This window comes from Macrobrachium nipponense, chromosome 38 (assembly GCF_015104395.2).
Source record: "Macrobrachium nipponense isolate FS-2020 chromosome 38, ASM1510439v2, whole genome shotgun sequence".
Lineage (NCBI taxonomy): Eukaryota > Metazoa > Arthropoda > Malacostraca > Decapoda > Palaemonidae > Macrobrachium > Macrobrachium nipponense.
Window position 1 is genome coordinate 9,247,666 of NC_061098.1, and position 20,941 is coordinate 9,268,606.

Below are 20,941 nucleotides of genomic sequence, written 5' to 3' on the forward strand. Positions count from 1 at the left end.
TGTGTCACAGTAGAAGTACAATTCAGTTTTTTGCCCGATCACTACCTCAAGTATACAGAATTGTGTTTGAAAACAGTAAAGCCAGTAATCCGCTACTAGTAGTGGGTAGTCTTTTTCCTGAACCGAAAAAAGGGCAATTCTATAGGCTTTTTATGTTTAAATCCCGGGTTTTAATATTTTGGGGAGCGTGAAGGTACAAATTTTGTATAGGAGCGTACCTTTATATTGTAAAGGTATTTATTTTAAGTGACTGTCATTTTATAGGGCTTTTGGACCCAGGCACAGAGGTACCTCATACCGCTTGCGTTTCATGCTGGCTGAATCGAAGCAGTTTTCTCCCACAAGGCTGCTCTTTGCTGCATATGTATGAGAGCTCCCTGAATGGAATCCCAACTTCTGGTGGTAGTAAAATCCACCAAGGATTCCAGATCAGGTGAGAATGTTTTCAGTTTTATATAAGAAACCTTTAGCCTGAATGGCTGAGCAGAATTTTGTCTAGCTGTACTACCCACCATCCTCTTCTTAATGTGGGAATCAGCTAAATTTAAAATTAGGTAAGATTCATCTCAAATATTATAAATTTTCATAATAAAATTTATTATTTGGATACTTACCTACAGTTAAAGTAAACCCACCCAGCCTCCCCACAACTTAGTGGGCTGTCAAGGAGAGTTCTGATAAGAGCTAAAACATTCGAAACACACCTGGTGTAGAACAGGTAAACAAGACAGTCATCTGGGCTGCCATTCGATTTTTTGTTTGAATGCCGACTTTCCTAATTGGCAGGAGATATAGCTAAATTTAACAGTAGGTGTATCCAAATAGTAAATTTTATGAAAATTTATATTTGTCTGCATTTGTGCCAAGCTTTTATGTATTTCTGCTTGTGTGTGAGGTTTCATGTAAAGCTTTTTCAGCAGTCCTTTGAATTTTATCAGCTGTTTTCTTTATTGGTTCGTCTAATCATTCCAATATCCTCTATTCCATACTCAGTTTCTTTGTTTAAAGTATTTGGTGCTGCCATGTTTGTTCTAGCACCTTTTTTTTCAGCTAATTTCTCCATTCTTACCTTTTTTATAATTCATCTCCACATCTTTTCCACCTCTGATTAGCCACTATTTAGTATATTGTTGGGGATATATTTTAAACTCCTTTGATTGAAGGTCTCAATCATTTCTTCCTAGATCATCATCATTATTAAACCCTTAAAAGCAGCAATTGCAGTTTTGCCGGTAAAAGGGCAAAAATCCACACTCATGTCCTTGTTCAAAATTCGCACCCTGCCATGTAAATATTTTAGAAACCAAGGTGGCCCAATTATGTCATTAGAATATTGCCATGATATTGGTGGACAGATTTGATTAACCACAAAATAGTAACCTGTCAAAGCATTTATTTCTGTTAGGTCTCGGAACGACATAATATCCAATGCATGTGGTGGTGATTATTTATTGCAGATTATTTTTAATATATATAAATCTCTGTCCACAGGCAGCACAGTGTTTTGAGAAAGTGTTAAAAGCGCAACCTGGAAACTATGAAACCATGAAGATTTTAGGATCTTTGTATGCAAGTTCAACTTCACAAAGTAAAAGGGATTTAGCAAAACAACATCTTAAAAAGGTAATATTTTTTGTGTTTGATAGTTAAAATTCAGTTACTACTTTGATTGACTTCTAACTTGTAAGCTGTAAAAACAGAAATTAGTTGTAATTTAATTTTAAAGGTAAGAAACATTGAAAATACTTTTAAATGATTATTGTTCTTTCAAGAGGTGCATTTAATGGGAGTAGGCGAGTGGTTTTTATATGCACTATAGTGTCTGTGTTGGATAATTATTATGTATGACAACCTTCAGCGGTGGGAGGGGAGTGTCCCCATTCAAAGTCAAAGTTGGTGTCATTTAGACATGTGTCAGGCTTGAGCCTCATTGTAAATATATTGACAGTTCTTTAATGTCATTGGAGTGTGTGAAATTAAGAATTTAAGAATTAGAAAGACCTGTAAATTTGATTTTTAATCATTTGTTAAACAGGTAACAGAGCAGATGAGTGACGATGTTGAGGCTTGGATCGAGCTTGCCCAGATTCTTGAAGGTAGTGACCTCCAAGGGTCATTAGCTGCATATCACAAAGCCACAAAGCTCCTAGAGGATGTTATTCAAATGGAAATTCCCCCAGAAATTTTGAATAATATTGCTGCCCTCCACTTTAGGTAGCTATTATGATATTGTTATTCAGTTTGGTTTTTCTTAAAAAGAAAACTTGTATGATAATTTTGATGAGTTATTGTGACAGCTAATGTAGTCCTGTACATTGTCATTCTGTTGTATTAATTTACCATTATCATGTTATCTCAAGAGTCAGTTTTCATTAAAGGCCATTGACTTCAATGTAAATTTTCCTTCTAGATTAGGAAATTATGAAGAAGCGCAGAAACATTTCAAGATGGCTTGGGACAGATGTGAAGCTGAAAAGCAACAGGAACAACCACAATATTATTCTTCCATATCTGTAACAATTAAATATAATACTGGAAGACTTTACGAAATGTTTTGTCAATTTGATAAAGCTGAGAAGTTATACAAAGAAATTCTTCAAGATCATCCAAACTATGTTGATTGTAAGTTAGTCTTTACCTTTATGAACATAAATTTTGAAAGCTGTTATGTTTTTACAATCCCAATAAAATGTTATTGGATGTAAGTAACTATCTATTTGAGACATTTTATTTGAAATTCAAAGTGCTTGACAGGTTTTCCAACGAAAAACTTAGTTTCATATTATGTTGTACTGTTCAGCACCCATTACTACAGTGCATGAGTTATTCATTGTCCCTTAAGTGAGTGCATTATATCTTCTAATTAGTATGTTGAAGGTTTAGATTTATAGATATCCTCTTAGAAATAAAATAAGACATAATAAAACAAAGTAAAATTTCTTTTTTGCAAAGCATTAATGTTTATACTTAGTAACTGGTTTTGAGGTTACTTAAAACTTAATTTTTATTTCAGGTTATTTAAGGCTTGGTTGCATGGCAAGAGACAGAGGTCAGATTTATGATGCTTCTGATTGGTACAAGGAAGCTTTGCGTATGAACAACGAACACCCTGATGCCTGGTCGCTGATGGGAAACTTGCATTTAGCGAAGAATGAATGGGGTCCAGGCCAAAAGAAGTTTGAACGAATTTTAAAGGTATAGTATGGTTTTTAATGTAAAGCACATTGAAATCATTATTGTTTCAATGTGTATTTGCAAGAAGTAGTTAAGTATATTTGTTTTGAGGATTGTTTCAAAAGTAATTTGAAAATTTTGTGTTAAGCATACATGAAATAGTTGTAAATGCAAACAGGTACAGGAAAAATTATTCCAGTAAATGTTCAATATGTTAGTGAAATTTATCCCATGTTCCTTATGGAATGTCAAATTGTAATCATTCTAAGTAAAGTATATCTTCGTTTGACCAGACCACTAAGCTGGTTAACAGCTCTCCTAGGGCTAGCCCAAAGGATTAGATATTTTTACGTGGCTAGAAGCTTATCCAAATACTTTGCCAGATGCCATATAGTGCATATTTATGAAGTGGCAGATGTTTTCACTTGAATGGTCTTTTGTCAGTACAGGTCAAAAGTACTTATAATTGAGGTGTTTTTGTAAAACAAACTTTTTATAATATAATTTAAAAAAAATTTTTCTCAACAGAATCCAAGTACAACCAATGATTCCTACTCCTTGATTGCCCTTGGCAATGTTTGGTTAACGACACTCCATCAGCCCAATCGTGACAAGGAGAAGGAACGGAAGCATCAGGACAGAGCTTTGGCGATGTACAAGAATGTGTTGAGATCAGACCCCAGGAGTATATGGGCAGCAAATGGCATTGGTATTGTAATTCTTCCTAAAGTTACAGAGTATTTATATATTAACTATATTTTCTATTACCTTTTGTGGAGTATAGATTTTTTTTATAATTTTTCTTTTAGATTAATCAGCTAAACTTTAAAGTATAGCATTATTTTCTAGTATAAAAATGTTTCCCACAAAACATTGGGCACTTTTTTCAATGATCTGGAATACTAAAGCTTACCCTACTTTAAATGAGAAAGCATCTGTCATTGAGTAGACTGTGTTAGTCATGTTCAGATATGTTGGTACATTAACTGCTTTTCATCTTTCTCATTCAGAGCCTTAAATAAATATTTTTTTGCCTCAGGTGCTGTGTTGGCTCACAAAGGCTACATCAATGAAGCTCGAGACATATTTGCTCAAGTTCGAGAGGCCACTGCAGACTTTAGCGATGTCTGGATGAATATTGCTCACATATATGTGGAGCAGAAACAGTACATTAACGCAATTCAGATGGTAAGTGCTTAATAACTTAAGAACTTGCTTTATTGAATTGTTGATTTTCAGAGACTGAAGTTATTCGTTATTGGTATTGAATGGTTTAAGACAAGCCAATCACATTTCTGAACTCAGGTTTGCATTCTCTCTCTCTCTCTCTCTCTCTCTCTCTCTCTCTCTCTCTCTCTCTCTCTCTCTCTCTCTCTCTCTCTCTCTCTCTCTTTTTCTGTTTAACTTCTCATTTTTGTTGTGGGTACATAATTATTAAAAGGCTGTTCCATGACAACACTTGGGAGTCACATACTGTACTTACATAGGGCTTGCCCTAGAATTTGTTCGTGAATTAGAGAGAAAAATTGCAGCCAGTTAAATTAGATTAACTGGACAGTCAGGCAGGAAAAACCAAAGGGAATGAGTGATTAAAAGGCATGAAGCTTATAACAGGATGTAGATGGATGCTGCAGAGAACTTTTTGTTCACTACAATATCCTGCTTAAGGCCCATTGTAATTTCAACCCTTCCACAATGATCAAGATTCATTTTTATATGATAGTTTGGTTGCTTAGTTATAGAATTTCAGATTTGTTGATGGTCGTTTTGTGCATCATTGTATTTATAGGTTGTGATTTTGTACATGAGCATTAGTTGAGCTTATAATTTTCTAATTTCTTGCTTATTATTTTCACAGTATGAGAATTGCCAAAAGAAATTCTTCAAGTACCCTCATGTTGAAGTGCTGGGTTACCTTGCCAGGGCTTATTACAAGGCAATGAAGTTAAAAGAAGCAAAATATACATTATTAAAGGTAAATATGGACCCACCTCTCTCAAATTTTCTTTCAAGTCACATCATGTATGATTGAGACAATATTTTGCCTAATCAATTGTAATGAGTTTTCCTTTTCATTTTAGTGTTACTGGAATTCATTTTGATCATGAATGGAGAAGATAAAGTACTTGTTGCTTTGTAAGTGGAATGACAACTTGAAAATGTAAAACCACATTTTCCCTTGTATTTTTACCAAAATAATCTGCATTACAGGCAAGGCATGTTGCTCCTCATGACACTGTAATTCTGTACAACTTGGCTCTTGTACTTCAGAAGCTTGCATCTCAGGTTTTGAGAGATGAAAAATCAAATTTGAAGACTGTCTTAGCTGCTGTACATGAGCTAACTTTAGCCCAGAAGTAAGTCTCAGTCATATTTACTTTTGAAATATGTATAGGATTGTGTTATTAATCTTTCTGCAACATTCCAGAAAGTACTTGGTATCGTGAGCAATCACTTACAGATCAAAGCCGCATTCTGTTTTTTTTTTATTATTTATTATTTTTTATTCAGAAGACTTTTTTTAAACTGTCTGATGCATTAATGGAGTAATTAAGGAAAAGTACTCTCCTTAATAAGTTAATCATTCTCTTAAATTAAGAGCTGAGTATTGAAGGCTGCAGTGACGGGGACATATAAAGACCCTAAATGGAGACACTTTATGTGTAAATTGGTTTTCATTGAAAGACTTACAGAAATTTTGATACTTGAATCCGAGTTCACCCATATTATCAGTGATAACTGTAAAAATTTATGACGTTCAGATTTCCAACTTGTCACTGTGCATACTTCTTATTTTATTTATACATGAATTTAAGTTATTTTTATGGCAATTTATGAAAATTTTAAGGAAATTAGATTAACTTTGAAGTGTAGGTCTGATAAACCAAGGAAAAAGATAGAGCAGTGTTGTTTCTTGGTATGTTATAAGATGATTTTGATGTTAACTCTTGGGTTTTTATTATGGTTGGGAAAAAAATAGTACTTTTTTTGCACAGTACAGCAAGTTGATGATGCCAGTCTGTGGTTTTTATTCCAGCCAGACATCTTAATTTGTGGATAATTCTAGGTACTTCCAACATCTGAGTGTAAATGGTGATCGATTGAAGTATGATCTTGGAGCAGCTGCTGCGGAAGCCAGCCAGTGCCGTGATCTTCTCTCCCAAGCTCAGTATCATGTTGCACGTGCCCGTCGACAAGATGATGAAGAGAAGGCTCTGCGTCGTAAACAAGAAGAGGAAAGAAATGCCCTTAAACAGAAGGTTATAGAGGAGAGGCTGAAGCTTGAGGAATCAAGACGTCAGAGATTGGAAGAAAAGGTAAATCATACTGTCTATGTTGAAATAATTATTGATTTCCTTTGTATCTCCCTGTATACATCAATCTTTTGCTAACAGACACCTGTGGATCCTTGCTAAGACACCTGTGGATCCATGGGTCTCCAGCTGTTAACTTTCTTCCTTTTCATGTGTTTTAGGCTTTATACAGCTGACTGGATTCCCAGGTCTGTGATGTTTTTCCTGGATTGTGTGAAATTTATTCAAATAATTTTATTCATTTATTCGTCCATTCATATCCGTATTTCGTCAGTGCGATTTGAAAATTTTTTTATTAGTATAATCTCCACCTGTTATGGTGTTTTTGTTGCCTTCATTGAATGGTAGTTAGTGCAAGGTTAATTGTAACTTCCTTTTGGTTTTTTGAGAGGGGAAACACTTCCCTCACCATGCTACAGGGAATTTTTATAGTTATCTGATTAATTACATTGTGCTCTTGTATTTTTGATTAGTATTTGGTGTCATAAGGTAATTAGGCAATGGAGGTGACCTCTTTAGATCATTTTCTGAAGATCATTCAAGTATCAACTGGATTATTACAGATCACTACTCCCTTTCTAGTTTGTTTGGCATGTTTTGTGCTTTTCCCCAGAGCCTTCTGCTGATCTGCAGTTTATCTGTATTTTGAACTTGGTTATCATAAATTTATATGGTCCTGAGAGATGTATTTGTTGCTTATTGTTTGCCAGGGCCAGATAAGTTACCTCGCTCTCACCTGTTGAACCAGCTGATAGTAGGCACCATCTCGATGGAGCCTTTACCTTATCTTGAGGCCTTACAGGTTTGCCAAAAGAGCTACAGCAGGTGTTTGTTTGTTACAGCTTTGTAATATTTGACTTCAGTTTGCCACGTTTAGGCTATAAATTGATTATTCATCAGTAAGAATTGGGTAGCTTGCCTCATCAGATATTATTGGATGGTTACAGTGCTAGTCACCATGTCTTTGCAACAGAAGAGGCTTTCAGCAGCCAACCCAATCTGGTTACCCAATGAGTGGGCATCAAAGGACTCCAGGCACTCCAACTAGAAGGTCCTGTCCTTCCAGCAGTGTGAGGACACCTCTTTTCAGGAAGCAGCCTCTCTCTTAGCCAGGGCAAAGAGATCATTCTAATATAGTATCTAGTCTTCAGGCAGGAAGAAAAGCAAATAAAGTTAGTTCTCTCCCATGATTCTTGTTCTGCTAGTAGAGCTTGTTCCCAGAATTTTTGAAGAGTTTAAAAGCAGGTAGGAGGCAAGACCCCCACTCATTTGCAGCCTGTATACTACACTTCTTTAAGAGTGACAAGGTTGTGGCTCCCATTATCAACTTCAATGCACTAGACTGAACCTTTTTCAATATGGAGTTAATAGCTTTGGTCTGGCTCTCCTTTTAGAAAGGCAAATTCCTAGTTTCTTTAGATCCCAAGGATTCCTACATTCTTTTTCCAGTATATTCAGCTTTTCCAGAAAAAATCTCTAATAATTTGGTAAGTTTGGTCTAGCCATTATCCTCCAGTTTTTAACAAAAGTCTGTTGCCAGTAGGAGCATGATACATAGGGAAAAAATAAGACTTATATTTCTTGCATCTAATAGTCTAAACTACTTGAAAAGTGAGGTACTCAACTTGTGGAGACTCAGGATGTATAGATATTTGTGCAGAGCCACTGCCCCTTTTGTCTATTGAACTTACAACTTAGTATCTGTGACTGAAGGTCTGTTAGTTATGAAAAATACAAATTGATTAAAAATGTGTCATTTTGTGTTTGCATGGAAAAATTAAGTTTGTTAATTAATCATGATTAAGGTTTAAAGAATAGTAGCACCATATTGAAGTTTTAGTTGATCAATATTCTGAAATTAAAAATTAAAAAAAAAATTCTTATAACTTTTTGAATTGTTCCTTGTCATATGAATTTAATTATTTTTCAATTCTCATTATTCATGAAAGCATATGCAAGATGTTCATGAGAGACATTCTTCTTATTTGAAAATTTGTTTAGTCAAGGTGCAAGTTTGTATTGGAAAAACAAATTTTTACATTTACATTTTCCTGGAAAACAGTTGAAATAGAAATTGCAAGGATTTAAGATGTTATGATGTGGAGATGAATAGACTTTCATATTACATGGTTAGATTTTTGGTTTAGCTTCATGATTTTCCCTGTTGTTAATACGTTATGGTAATTTATATTAATTTAATTATCATTCTTACATAATTGTTATTTTTACTGTTGATGTATACTTAAATACCAAGATAAAAAAAAGTGCTCTAACAATGGCAATTTTTGTTTTAGATAAAAGAACGTGAGATATACAAGGAAAAGATGAAGAACGCTGTCATTATTCAAGAAGTTGCTGAAGTGTCCAAGAAAGGTGGACGTGGCCGGAAAAGAGACTATGATATTCTCTCAGATGGGTCTGGTCCTGGAAGTGGAGATGAGGGAGGTGCTCCTAAGTCCAAGAAATCTCGAGGACGCAAGAAGAAGGAGCCTGGGTGAGTTTTTACTTCTTAGAATTCTGTACTGGAAGGAACTTTAGTCGTTTTTTGCAACTTGGGGGTTTCAGTACTGAACCACTGTCTTGGGTGCCATTTTGGATGTAAGAAATTAATTTTTGTCATGTTGACACATTATAAAAGTGCTTAGCAGGATATTAATAATTGAAGGTTAAAGACTGCAGATAGTCGTTTTATATATACTGTACATGTACAATGTCTCTCTCATGTAGGTGTTATAGCCATAGTTTAGTGTGACCTTTGCAGGATACTGTTGACCATTATAGGTTATCTACATTTTGCCTTTCATGTTTCCCACCCCAGATGGTCTTATCTTGTCAGCAAGTCAAATTAACTTAATTTTACCTTTCTCCAGTTTCCACCTCTCATTCACAGCAAATCCTTTGGGCAAGAGTCACTAGTGTCTGTAAATGTAACTCTTAGGTCACGTTCAACTTCTTTATAGTTACACGATAATAATCGGCATGTTTATTAAGAGAGATTATGTCATGTATCAAAATAAATGCTTTATATGCTTTAATAATGGGAATTGTTCTTTAACAGTGAGAGAAAGAAAGGAAGGAAGAAGAGAGAGGCTGGAAGTGATGATGAAGATGGTACTGGCAGAGGCAGGCAGAAAAAGAAGGGAAGAAAGAAGAGTGACGAAGGCTTAACTGCCAAACAGAAAGGACGCATTGTCTCCAAGGCTACCATTTCCGATTCATCTGATGACTCAGATGATGCAAGGCTCAAAATTGCCAGTGGATCAGATAGTGAAGGAGGAGGAACAAACAAGAGAAGACGAGTTATGTCAGACTCTGGGTCGTCAAGGTCACGTTCACGCTCAAAGTCTGGTTCCCGCTCAAAGTCTGGTTCCCGCTCTCGATCACGTTCTGGCTCAGGATCGAGGTCTCGAAGCCGTAGCGGTTCTAGGCGAAGTCGTAGTGGTTCTAGGCAAAGTCGTAGCAGTTCGAGACGAAGTCGTAGCGGTTCTAGGCGAAGTCGTAGCGGTTCGAGACGAAGTCGTAGTGGTTCGAGACGAAGTCGTAGTGGTTCGAGACGAAGTCGTAGTGGTTCGAGACGAAGTCGTAGCGGTTCGAGACGAAGTCGTAGTGGTTCAAGACGAAGTCGTAGTGGTTCAAGACGAAGTCGTAGCGGTTCAAGACGAAGTGGATCAGGCTCGAGGTCAAGATCAAGATCAGGCAGTAGATCACCAGCTAGATCAAAGTCAGGGTCAAGATCAAGGTCTAGTTCACGATCTCGTTCTCGTTCAAGGTCTGGTTCCAGGTCAAGATCGGGTTCGCGTTCCCCAGCTAGGTCAGGATCTGGTTCGCCACGCTCTAGATCTGGATCCAGGTCTCCTGCTCGTTCAAAATCTGGGAACGATAGCGATTAATTTTTGTGGTTTGGGTTACTCAAAAGATGTACAGAACCGAATGTTCTCGTTACATCTTAGGCAAGAGTACAACTCTTAGAAAAAAGATACCCTTATAGAGGTGAAATTTATGTATCCTATACAGATACTATACCTGCAGTTTTTTATAGTTACGTACTTGTAGTCCTTGTATGAGATGCCATAGGTAGTTCATTTAAAAAACAAAAGTGATCTGAATGTTACTTGCTATTCTTGTGGACAGAGATAAAAATCCTGTTTGTTTTAATCTTACCTTATTGGAGTTTACTGTCCAGATCAGTTTTAATAGTAAATTTACTTGAAACTTAAGTGTGAGATTTACTAAAAAAAAAAAAATTGTTTGTGTTTAATCATTGATCCATTCTCTCGGTGAAACTATATGCTTCATCTCGGAAAAAGATATGGGAAAGTTATGTTTGCATCGGTTTTTAAAATGAGGAAGGACCTACAAGGTTCATGCAAAGAAAAAATTAAATTCCTCCTACTTCCACTGTCCATTTATAAACCTGCCATTTGGTTACGAAATATCAAGTAGTACTTGTACTTGTAAAGGAAATTATTTTTCTGATTTGCTGTTGAAGCAAGATTAAGCAGGGTACATAAGTTCATCAGTTTTGGAAAAAAAATGAGCAATCCATCAGATGACAAAGTTTGTTATGCCATAACTGAAATATAAATTGGAAGCGGTTTTCAGCGGTCATATTTTAAAATTATGTAATCCAATATTGTATCTTTGAATTCAGCATGCTAATTCTTGGTTTCTGTGGTTATTTTAAATTTTAAGATAAGAGGTTAACATGGCTCTAGATGGAGATCGTTAAGTGTAAGCTGTACACTTAAAAATTCTTTGTCGTTACTTGGCATTTTTTTTAATGTATAGAATTTTCATCGTTACTCAGCATTTTTTTTAATATTGTATAGAATTGATTTGTGATTGTAAAGATTGTTATTAAACTTTTAGCACAGGTCAAGTAAACAATTATTATAAGACTAATCTTGATAGTCACAAGCATATATATATATTTTTTTTTACACAAACTTTGTCATAATTCTCCATAATACAAGGAATATAGAACTTATTTATTTCCAGTTTAATGAAAACCATTTTGTTTAAAATTTGATTAAATAAATAAATTTACTTTTTTGTATCTTGTGTTCTTAATCACTTTTATGAAATCTTTAACAGAATTTAAGACTAATTTATGAGGTTTTAAGACTTGTAAATTTTAGCTTATTTCTGTATGATGCAAAGGAAATAATGGTTACTAGAGGAGATGCACGTCACATTTTGAATAATTCCAAGAGCAAGTCCAAAACTAAAGGTTGGCCATTTATTTCTCATACAGTAAAAGTTTGAGGGTTGTGTTTCTAACAACCATCACTTTTTACATAAAATTTTTTTTAGAACGCCAGACAAGATTAAATATTTTTTAGAATGCCAGACAAGATTAAATTTTTTTTAGAACGCCAGACAAGATTAAATTTTTTTTAGAACGCCAAACAAGATTAAATATTTTTTAGAATGCCAGACAAGATTAAATATTGTACCCTCTGTTTCACAAAAAATATCAAACAAAACGTAGTAAAATTTGAAGATTATGACTACTTTGGGAAATGTTCAGTATTGACTGCCAACCATGTGAAATCATCAACAATCTCCCTATCCTTAGAGTATGACGAGACCACATATCATCAGGAACTGCTGGTTCTGATGATGAGAGGTGCTGTGGAGATGACTAACGAGGTTTGTAGGTGACCTGGGAAGTGGACAGTGAAGATGTTCCTTATTATCTAACACCAGAGGAGTCGGGATGTGCAGAAATCACTCACATCTCTCTACTTTCAAACTGCAAATATACTACAGAGCTGTTCAAGAAAATGTTACAGATTTATGTACTTCTACGAGTTGGGGCATTTTCAAACCATGCGAGACTTGCTTGAAGGAACTGGTTTGACTCACCTGAATTTTCTAAATGAGATACCTAAAGAGGTTCACCTTTGTATTAAGTGTTGAGAAGCGATGTAAGGTTGGTGTGGACCTTGACAGCTCTGAATCCAGGGCAGTCTTTCCTCCCAAGGTTACAAAAGCCTTGCAAGGCTGGGAGAGGCCTGAAGCATCCATATTCACACTTCAGGCACTGCAACCTAAATAAAAAATCTGTTACTTTGGGATCTGTGGGGAAAAAGTCCCAGCAGTCTGCTTTTCAGCTTTCACAGCTTCAAAGACTCTCTGATGTCATTAAAAGACCTTCAGCTAGCTTCTTAACAATGTGTCCTAGCCACCACTTGCAGCAAACGTGTGCTTGAGAGATAAACAAAAGTCGGGCCTTTGTTGTGATCTGGGTCACTTTTTTTATTTCTTGAACTCAAATGAATAGGAGCCTCACATCTTTGTACTCCTTAGTTAATGGCCACACTACTGAAGCATAGCTAAAGAAGAATAAGTTACCTTTGCTTGGAAGCTTAACGGCACACATTTCCATGTCACATGGGATGAATATTTTCAAAGCTTTTATAACACTTAACATAGATGAGATACTCATTCACTTGAAAAATTACCTGATGTGGTATCAAGAGAAATTCAATGAGAGTACTACAGGATATTTCAAATACAATCTTACTTGCTGTTAGACACATGAGGAAATACAGAGTCTAGGTAACAACCTATATGAAAATCTTGCATATATGAATATGTAGGTAATATATTGTACTGTTCAGGAAAGTAAAGTAAAATTATAAAACAGATGTGGCAGGAAAATAAAACGTAAGGACAGAAGAACGATAGATATTTAAGTATAAAAACTAATTGACACAATATACAAAGCTAAACCTAACGAGAACAGGGCCAAGACAACAGCAACGCTCCAGTTAATGTGGACCAAGACTTAATGACATGGGTGTAGCATAAGTCAACTTTGACAAGCTCATCTTCAATTATCCACAATCACAAGCTGTCTTACAATAAGACAGAGGGAAGTGGAAAAAAAGTAAGGTAGAAACGATGGACAAAAGGATGAATTCTTACATTAGCTTTCTCATCATGGTACCTGCTTTTAGGGTCACAAACCTAACATAACTTATTAATCCTCTGGGCAAAAAAATATATTTAACAAAATTGAAGTTGCGCTATTACAAAGATAATATCTGAATACAGTTTCTTACCTGAAGAACTTTATTACATAATGGAATAAAATAAGGATTTTAATCTTAAAGATGCCCAGCACTGGAATCCAGTCAGTCATTCAGCAAGTTTACATTTACCATAGTAGGGACAATCCTACATAAAAACTAACATATTAACCCCTAGTAAATACAGGGGCAAAGGTCAAAGAATTCCTTACATACTTTAATTTAATACTATAGCTTTTATTATAAATTCTTCACTCCTGGTCAAAACTAAACTATTTGAAAAGAAAGCCAAGGTGTAAATGCACAATCTCTTTCCTTTTCCGAAGTGCAGAAGTTCTTTTGTCATTACTGCCCTCCCTCCTACTTAGAACCATGTTTTTTCCATGAATAACCCGATTGAAGCAGATTATTTTTCCCTTATCTGAACTCTGCATATTGAAGTTCCTCCTGCCATCCATCCTAAATCTTCTTTTCTTGTGCATCACTTCTTTCACTACACTTTGACCATCCTCTCATGCCTCTGATTCTTTCCCTTCTCACCATATCAGTTCTCACACTTTTCTTGTTTCCCCTCCCTTCTCCATCACACGCTTCCCTTCCATCAGTGCATGTATTCTTCATAGCAAATTCTATAAATTTTTGCCTTGGTCTTAAATCATGCATAGTTGCTGGCATATAAATCTCTCCATATCATTCCTTCTCTTGAAAGTAATCCAACTCCTAATACCAATACGAGGGAAAAGAAAAAAAAAAAAAAAAAAAGGTTTCTCAACTTCATCCTTCCAGATCTCATCACCTGTAGAATTACATTAACCAAGTTAAAAACTGCACAAAGCCTTAATACAGTCATTACAAACCCTTGTTATTGTAAACATGTCATAACCAATACATTCTAGAAACTTACTAAGTTTGTCATGCATAAGGAAAAGAAACTATTCTAATTATTTCGACTTTATTCTTTATAATATTCCTCATTATATACATTTAGTCAATTTTCCTTATCCTTATAACATCATATTTTGGTGTATAAAAGTTTACATAAACATCAACAGCTGCCAAATCAAACAGTACAAACTGCCCACAATCTTGGAACTGAAATCTTGATGTATTCCAGCAGAACATAAGTATATCAGTTATTTGGTGTGATCATTGCAAATTTCTAGATCAAATTCATTTAGGAAGCATGACAAGGCACATTTCTGATGTATTTCAGTTAGACTATTATCATTTACTGACTGGAATCTAAACAGCAATTTACTTACTCTCATCACCAGAAAATGAAATTCTTCAATAGTTTATATAATTTGAGCTGAAGGATCATTGGGACTAACTTACACACTAAATGGGAAAAAACTGAAATTGTACAACTTGAATGAACATGTTAAAACATCATATCAATCTCTATCAAAATATCACATCACATGCACAATCAGTAAACTTTTAACGTAATTATAAAACCAAAGTACCAAATATGAAGATGACTTTGTGCTTTCAACAAAATACAAAATGGGCTATCAACAAAATACAAACAATAAATAATCTACAAACTCACCATCCATACTACATTATATTCAAGTATTATTAGTGCCATTTCAGGTGATTATGCAGAGCAAAAATTGTTGTATAAAAAATGTCAATAACATTATTATACTATAAAAGCATGTATTTGTACACAAATAGAAATGAGATTATATACACTTTCTGGGAAGTTTTTGGTATCAATCTTAGCCAGAAAACAAACGCAGGAAAGAACCACGAGACTTGCTTCTTGTGATGCAGCATAAAAATAGCTGAAAGCAGAACCACATCGAGGTTGATGCAAGGTAGAGAAAGGGCACAGAGAAGTGGGATGTGGTAAAAGTAATATGGTATTCCACATTAATTATTAATGAAATAAAAATTTCTTGTACATTAGATTTTAAAATAACTACATAACAGCAAAGTTAAATGTCTCCCAGCATTTACCAGTTGAAATTCCTATATTTTAAAAAAAATTGCGGGGAGATTAAGGCATGCAAAAATACTAGAAAAATTTAGTGTAGTTTCTTCATATAGAAAAAAAAAATTATGAAGAAATTAAAATAAACTAATCAGAAACAAGAACCCATTTCCCTTGCAATATTACTTCATCCCATTAGTATATTGAGGCATGATTAAATGTCGATATAACTGCTGAATTTCGTGGAAAGACACTATTTAAATAGAGTTAAACCAGCCATACATAAAACGGTAAGAAAAAATATTCTACCATACTTGCTTATTGTTAGTATTATACAAATTCTTTTTTCCTTCCTTTTTTCGCAAACAGCTTCGATAAAATTTTATTGATTTCCTTCACACACAAAAGCTAACACACTTAATCATATTAATGATTTCATACAGCAAAACGAGACATACTAACCTCAACAGTCACGCACCACTTGGGATTACAAACACATCACAGAATCCAAGTACGATGTATGGAGATTGAATAGTATAAAAAAGGTTTCATCCAGAACATGAACCTATGTTATCAAATCATCTACTGAAGGTTCATAAAATTCCAGCAAGTGACTTTAACTTATAGAAATGTATATGTACATTCCCCAAATACCCAATTAATTAGTAAATTTGTGAATCATAGCAATAAGTTCCTTGTTATACTTGGTCACAACAGTACCAAGAAGGGAAAAGAAAAGAACTACAGTTAATTCTCTTTTAACCATCACAGAATACTGTGCTTGATGCTAAACATATTCCCAGTAAAACTCTAGGCAATAAACAGGACCTGTGGATAAAAATAGAAAAAATAGAGTAAAAAAACCCAGTCTGTTAGTACTAGAGACAAGGGCATTTGTGAACAAAATCTGTTAATTATTGTTGTCACTAATCCACTCACTAGCATATATCGAACAGCTATGCAGTCATCTAACAGTAAACCCTGCAAACCAAGAAATCAAAATGACACAAAGAACACGACACATACTACCAGATCACAATACGCACTTAACTCTACATTCCTTGAGGCTATCTCACTGCAGACATAGTCATCTGTGGCTGTAATAAAAATTTTATATACATTTCACATTTCATACTACAAACTTCCCTTTCAACCCAAGGCCAGTAATAAATGCAAATATGTCTTTTGATACAAACTTAAGACATCATAAATAGCAATCAGATCCACGAATTTATTCAAACCATGCAAACAAGACAGAAGAATAAACTTTCAAGTAAAAAACAGTTCAAGAAAGCATACTATCACATGAAATCACATATATATATATATACGTCTGGTATACCAAGCTGTAGTAAAATTATGAGCAGTTTCCTTCCCAAGTAACAACTCTAACCTATATCAGTTAACAATAAAGTAGAATGGTGTAGTCAAAAGTTGGCGACAACAGTGTGTGTGTTATGTGAGTATATGCCCATACATACGTTATTCCTCACCACCTGTAAAGAAGATACAACATACATTCTTCATTCACTTTCAAAACATACCCAAACAATAGGTTATATTAAAGCTTAAATGTGACACTTTTGACCTCATCTATTACACCACATACCACAGGTATACATGTTTAAGATGACCTTACACATTATTTACAGTCAGGTGTAAAAATTTCTACACTATCTACATCGCCCTGTGCCTCCACTTCAGCCTTCTTTGCTCTCATGGCTTCCTTCATGGCTTTGCGTCTCTCTTCCATTAGCTTCTTCCGAGCTTCATCGCGCGCTTTTCCTTCTCCTGAAGCTTTAGTAGATTTAGCAGCTCTGATGGGTCTGGGGGCGGGTTTCCTACGCGCACAGCCTGTGCTAACGTTCTTATCTAAACCATCAACGGTATCTGTGTCAGGTATCTATAAAAGAAAAGTATATTACTGTGGTAAGTTTGAGTATAACAGCACAGAGGATAATGCAGTGCAATTCACTTTACATTACGTGACTTCTGGTAACCAATCTTCATAGGTTCTTTACTATTTTCAGGCTGTCCCAAAGTTTAGTTTTTAATTCGTTCAATATCCATATACAGTTGAAAGCTTGCTAACCTACTGCCAGTGGGTGAGATCCAGTCCAAATATGGCGATGGATAAGTTGTAAATTCACCTAACCTTGCCAGAACAATGAATGGGACACTGTAGGCAGAAAGCCCCTACTGAGTTGATTAGCACTCACCTCTTTCCATCCATTAGCTTTCAGGGCTTTGATTTCTTTGAAGAGGTGTCTTATATCTTCCACCTGAATGTAAACCATGTCCCAAAATCCTGCAAGATCTTCACTTGTTGTAGGAAATTCCTCGCCTTCAGATCCAGCCTGAGATATAAAAAAATAAACATAGAATTGCTCTCAAATTACATAACAGATGAACATAATATAATCTATCTTTCAAGTCGGTCTATCATAGTATTCCCAATGTGCACATTACTTTAACTGTAATAAAAATATATGAAATATATGGAAACTTCAGTTAAACTTGTGAGCCTACAACAGATGTTTAATATTAATCAAACAAGATACCTTTGCCATACGGCTGATGCAGTATATCTGCAATATTGAAGCTCAACCCTACATAAACAGAAATCTTTTTTCTTTACTAATTTCCAATCATTTCCACCTTGTTTCCGTTTTATTCAAAATACTACTGACAACATCAATGAGTGGATAAGGTCCTTTCACAACTTAATTCAAACAGGATTTTTGAGCCAGGAAATGCATCAGATAAGCCACAATTAAATAACTAACTAAAATGTTTAAACAACATAGATAATGTGATCTGATAAAGGAATACTATTTACACTACTAACAATTCCTATTGTACACAATGTGCTTATCCATACAACAACATATATCAGTTAAAGACAACTGGAACTGCAAGCTAGCATGCAATTAAATGAGCAACAATGAGGAAGTTTTAAAAACTGATTAATGTCAAATGTCATACACAGAAAAAACAAAAAACTGTGCTTTGTTAGCAGATAAAAAAAACTTACAATATTTTTATGACAAAGGCCTTGGAATTGCTGAATCTTTTGAGAAATGAGTAGGCGAGCCTTGCCAGTTGCTGCTAGTACCTTCCCTCGTACTTCTTCGCTCATCTCAGATCTGTAAGTTTCCAGGTCGGGTTCAATGCCTGTTACATCAGCTTCTATGCCAGCCACAACATCTTCAACTATCTGAAAATGGGAAATTAATATAAAGATATGATTCTCTATTACTGTGGTTTGTCTCACTTCACCAACCAAAATGCATAAAGACCTTCATTTGTAGTGTACAGTATAATGGTTAGCTTAAAAATCTTAAATTCTGCAATGCACCTACTTATTTCAATTGATGTTCTGGCAAAATGATAACCTATTTGTATTTAGTTCTATGGTCAAATCATATGTAAACTGCGAATACTATAATAGTTTACCTATATTGCTTATAGTATGTAAATTTTCCTCTCCTTGCTATAAAAGAAAGTTATAAAATTAGGAAAAAAAAATACCAAGAATCAAAACCCACAAAATATTAACAAAGTCCAAAGATTAAAATACGTGATACACTATAGTGCTCCTAAATATACAGATGACATCCTGCTTTCAAGGGCACTAAAATATGAGGACCATAAAAATCAATACTCACCTTTAAGAAATAGTGCCCATCCTTTTCCCCTTTGGATGTTTTCTTTATATCACCATTAACTGTAATGCTCTCCGTTACACCATTCACTTTTGTACTAGTTCTTACATCATTTGATTCATTTGGAGCGAGAACAATTTCTCCCTTCTCCTCTACACCACCATTTATATAGGCTGCTTTAACAATGGGAACTTCCATTTCGTTGATATTTCCATTTCCGTTCACAATTTTCTTAACAATGACCTGAGGCCCACTTCGCTCACGTACACCATTTTCTAGTTTGTTTTTATTGACAATGTTTTGTGGTTTTGGGAGCAGAACAGGAGGAGGAGTCTGTGGTTTCTCTATAGTGTCCGTTAAAGTTATAGGAATGACTCTTCCAGATCTCTTTGGTGAATCGATTTCTACTGAACCATCCAAAGGACCATCTGATCTCAACCTCACATTGCGCTTGACCTGAAGCTGGGTTCTAAACTCTGGACGTAAATGCCTAAAAACACTAGGAAAACCTTCAGGTGCCTTTTCCTCTGGTTCAAAATGGTTATCTATAAGAGATGCTGGACTCCTGAAACCAGCAGATTGTCGATCTCTCTGCTCCTTTTCCAACTCTAAAAGTGAGCGACGGCTTCGGAATCCTGCAGCTAAGGCACTGGGGCCATATAATCTCTCTATCCTGGACTGGATGAAAGACTTTTCGGGTGTATCTCCATTGGTGCGAGAAGAACAGTGTACGCTTACACTATTTTCACATACACCATCACAAACTACACTCTGCTCAAACGAATAACTATAACTAGACGATTTCACTGTACTGGAGTCACTTGTGTTGATTTCCACAAAACGGACCGGTTGGCCCCCTAATGTGGTTTCCTCCTGGCGGCCGTTCATGTTTTCTCTGGACCCTGCTTTGGTAAGATATCCTCTATCAACACTAATACTACGACCTTGAGAAGGCTTTCTTCCCAACTTTCTTGATGAGCCCTGTCGACCACGCTCTGAAGGGGTGGGAGGAAACTCTGCTTTAAAACGCGCTAGTTCTTCCTTAAGCTCTCTAATTTTTGCAGCAGTTGCTTGTGGGGAGGCCTGAAATGCAAAATGGTGATGAAAATAACACTGGTTAATGATATTCAATGCACCATTTTCTTTGTTATTCCTTCCCTCTATAATCATAGCAGCAAATTTGCTTAAAGAGAGCAATACAAATAAGAACGGAGTACCATTACTTAGCATCCCATGTAAACAACCTGCAGTATATTTTGCAATCTACACATTTGAGTATAAGGACTATTTTCCAAGAATCATACAATTGATTAAGTGGAAGTAACATCACATGAAAATGGTACTAATGACCTTATAAATCAATAAAAATGACAAATTTTTAATCAATTTGTAGTACTGATTTTGACAATTTTGTTGCCAATGATAAACAACTTTTATTCATCACTTCTAATTCCTAAAACATTAGTCTGACATCACCTCGAGACCGAAATGAATGAATTAATATCGAATCCACACAATATTTCGGCAATGTAATATATACTGAAAATTTCAACTTAATACAAATGAAAAGACCTTGTACAACTTACTTTTGTTCTAGGATCAAAAACCTTCCACTCTGGTCGCATAGGACTAGAGTCCCTACTGCGGCTAAAAGCTAGGCGAGCTGGGCTAGCATCCCTAGAACGAAAGCCATCTCGCAACGATGAATCATACCTGAAGTTAAAAAAACTGTCAGATATTGTATAGTATGTATTCAATTTCTGTAAGATAAAGATACGAGTTTGTAACTGCAAAATACAACTTTAAAGTTCA

At 35.3% G+C, this 20,941-nt stretch overlaps 2 protein-coding genes across 2 annotated transcripts in view; one reads left to right on the plus strand and one right to left on the minus strand.

Moving 5' to 3' along the window:
• LOC135209604 (RNA polymerase-associated protein CTR9 homolog) overlaps positions 1-11,542 on the plus strand; it is an 80,773-nt gene extending 69,231 nt beyond the window's left edge. Inside the window, exons 8-18 of the mRNA XM_064242296.1 lie at positions 1,492-1,623; positions 2,036-2,214; positions 2,411-2,622; positions 3,014-3,195; positions 3,703-3,883; positions 4,214-4,362; positions 5,033-5,149; positions 5,386-5,531; positions 6,242-6,491; positions 8,783-8,982; positions 9,547-11,542. Coding sequence (XP_064098366.1) covers positions 1,492-1,623; positions 2,036-2,214; positions 2,411-2,622; positions 3,014-3,195; positions 3,703-3,883; positions 4,214-4,362; positions 5,033-5,149; positions 5,386-5,531; positions 6,242-6,491; positions 8,783-8,982; positions 9,547-10,378 — 2,580 coding nt within the window. The 3' untranslated portion in view covers positions 10,379-11,542. The remainder of the gene's footprint in view (positions 1-1,491; positions 1,624-2,035; positions 2,215-2,410; positions 2,623-3,013; positions 3,196-3,702; positions 3,884-4,213; positions 4,363-5,032; positions 5,150-5,385; positions 5,532-6,241; positions 6,492-8,782; positions 8,983-9,546) is intronic.
• Positions 11,543-14,460: 2,918 nt separating this feature from the next.
• Positions 14,461-20,941, minus strand: part of LOC135209605 (uncharacterized) — a 192,358-nt gene continuing 185,877 nt past the window's right edge. The window contains 5 exon segments of the mRNA XM_064242297.1: positions 14,461-17,367; positions 17,684-17,821; positions 18,499-18,681; positions 19,133-20,212; positions 20,716-20,842. Coding sequence (XP_064098367.1) covers positions 17,107-17,367; positions 17,684-17,821; positions 18,499-18,681; positions 19,133-20,212; positions 20,716-20,842 — 1,789 coding nt within the window. The 3' untranslated portion in view covers positions 14,461-17,106.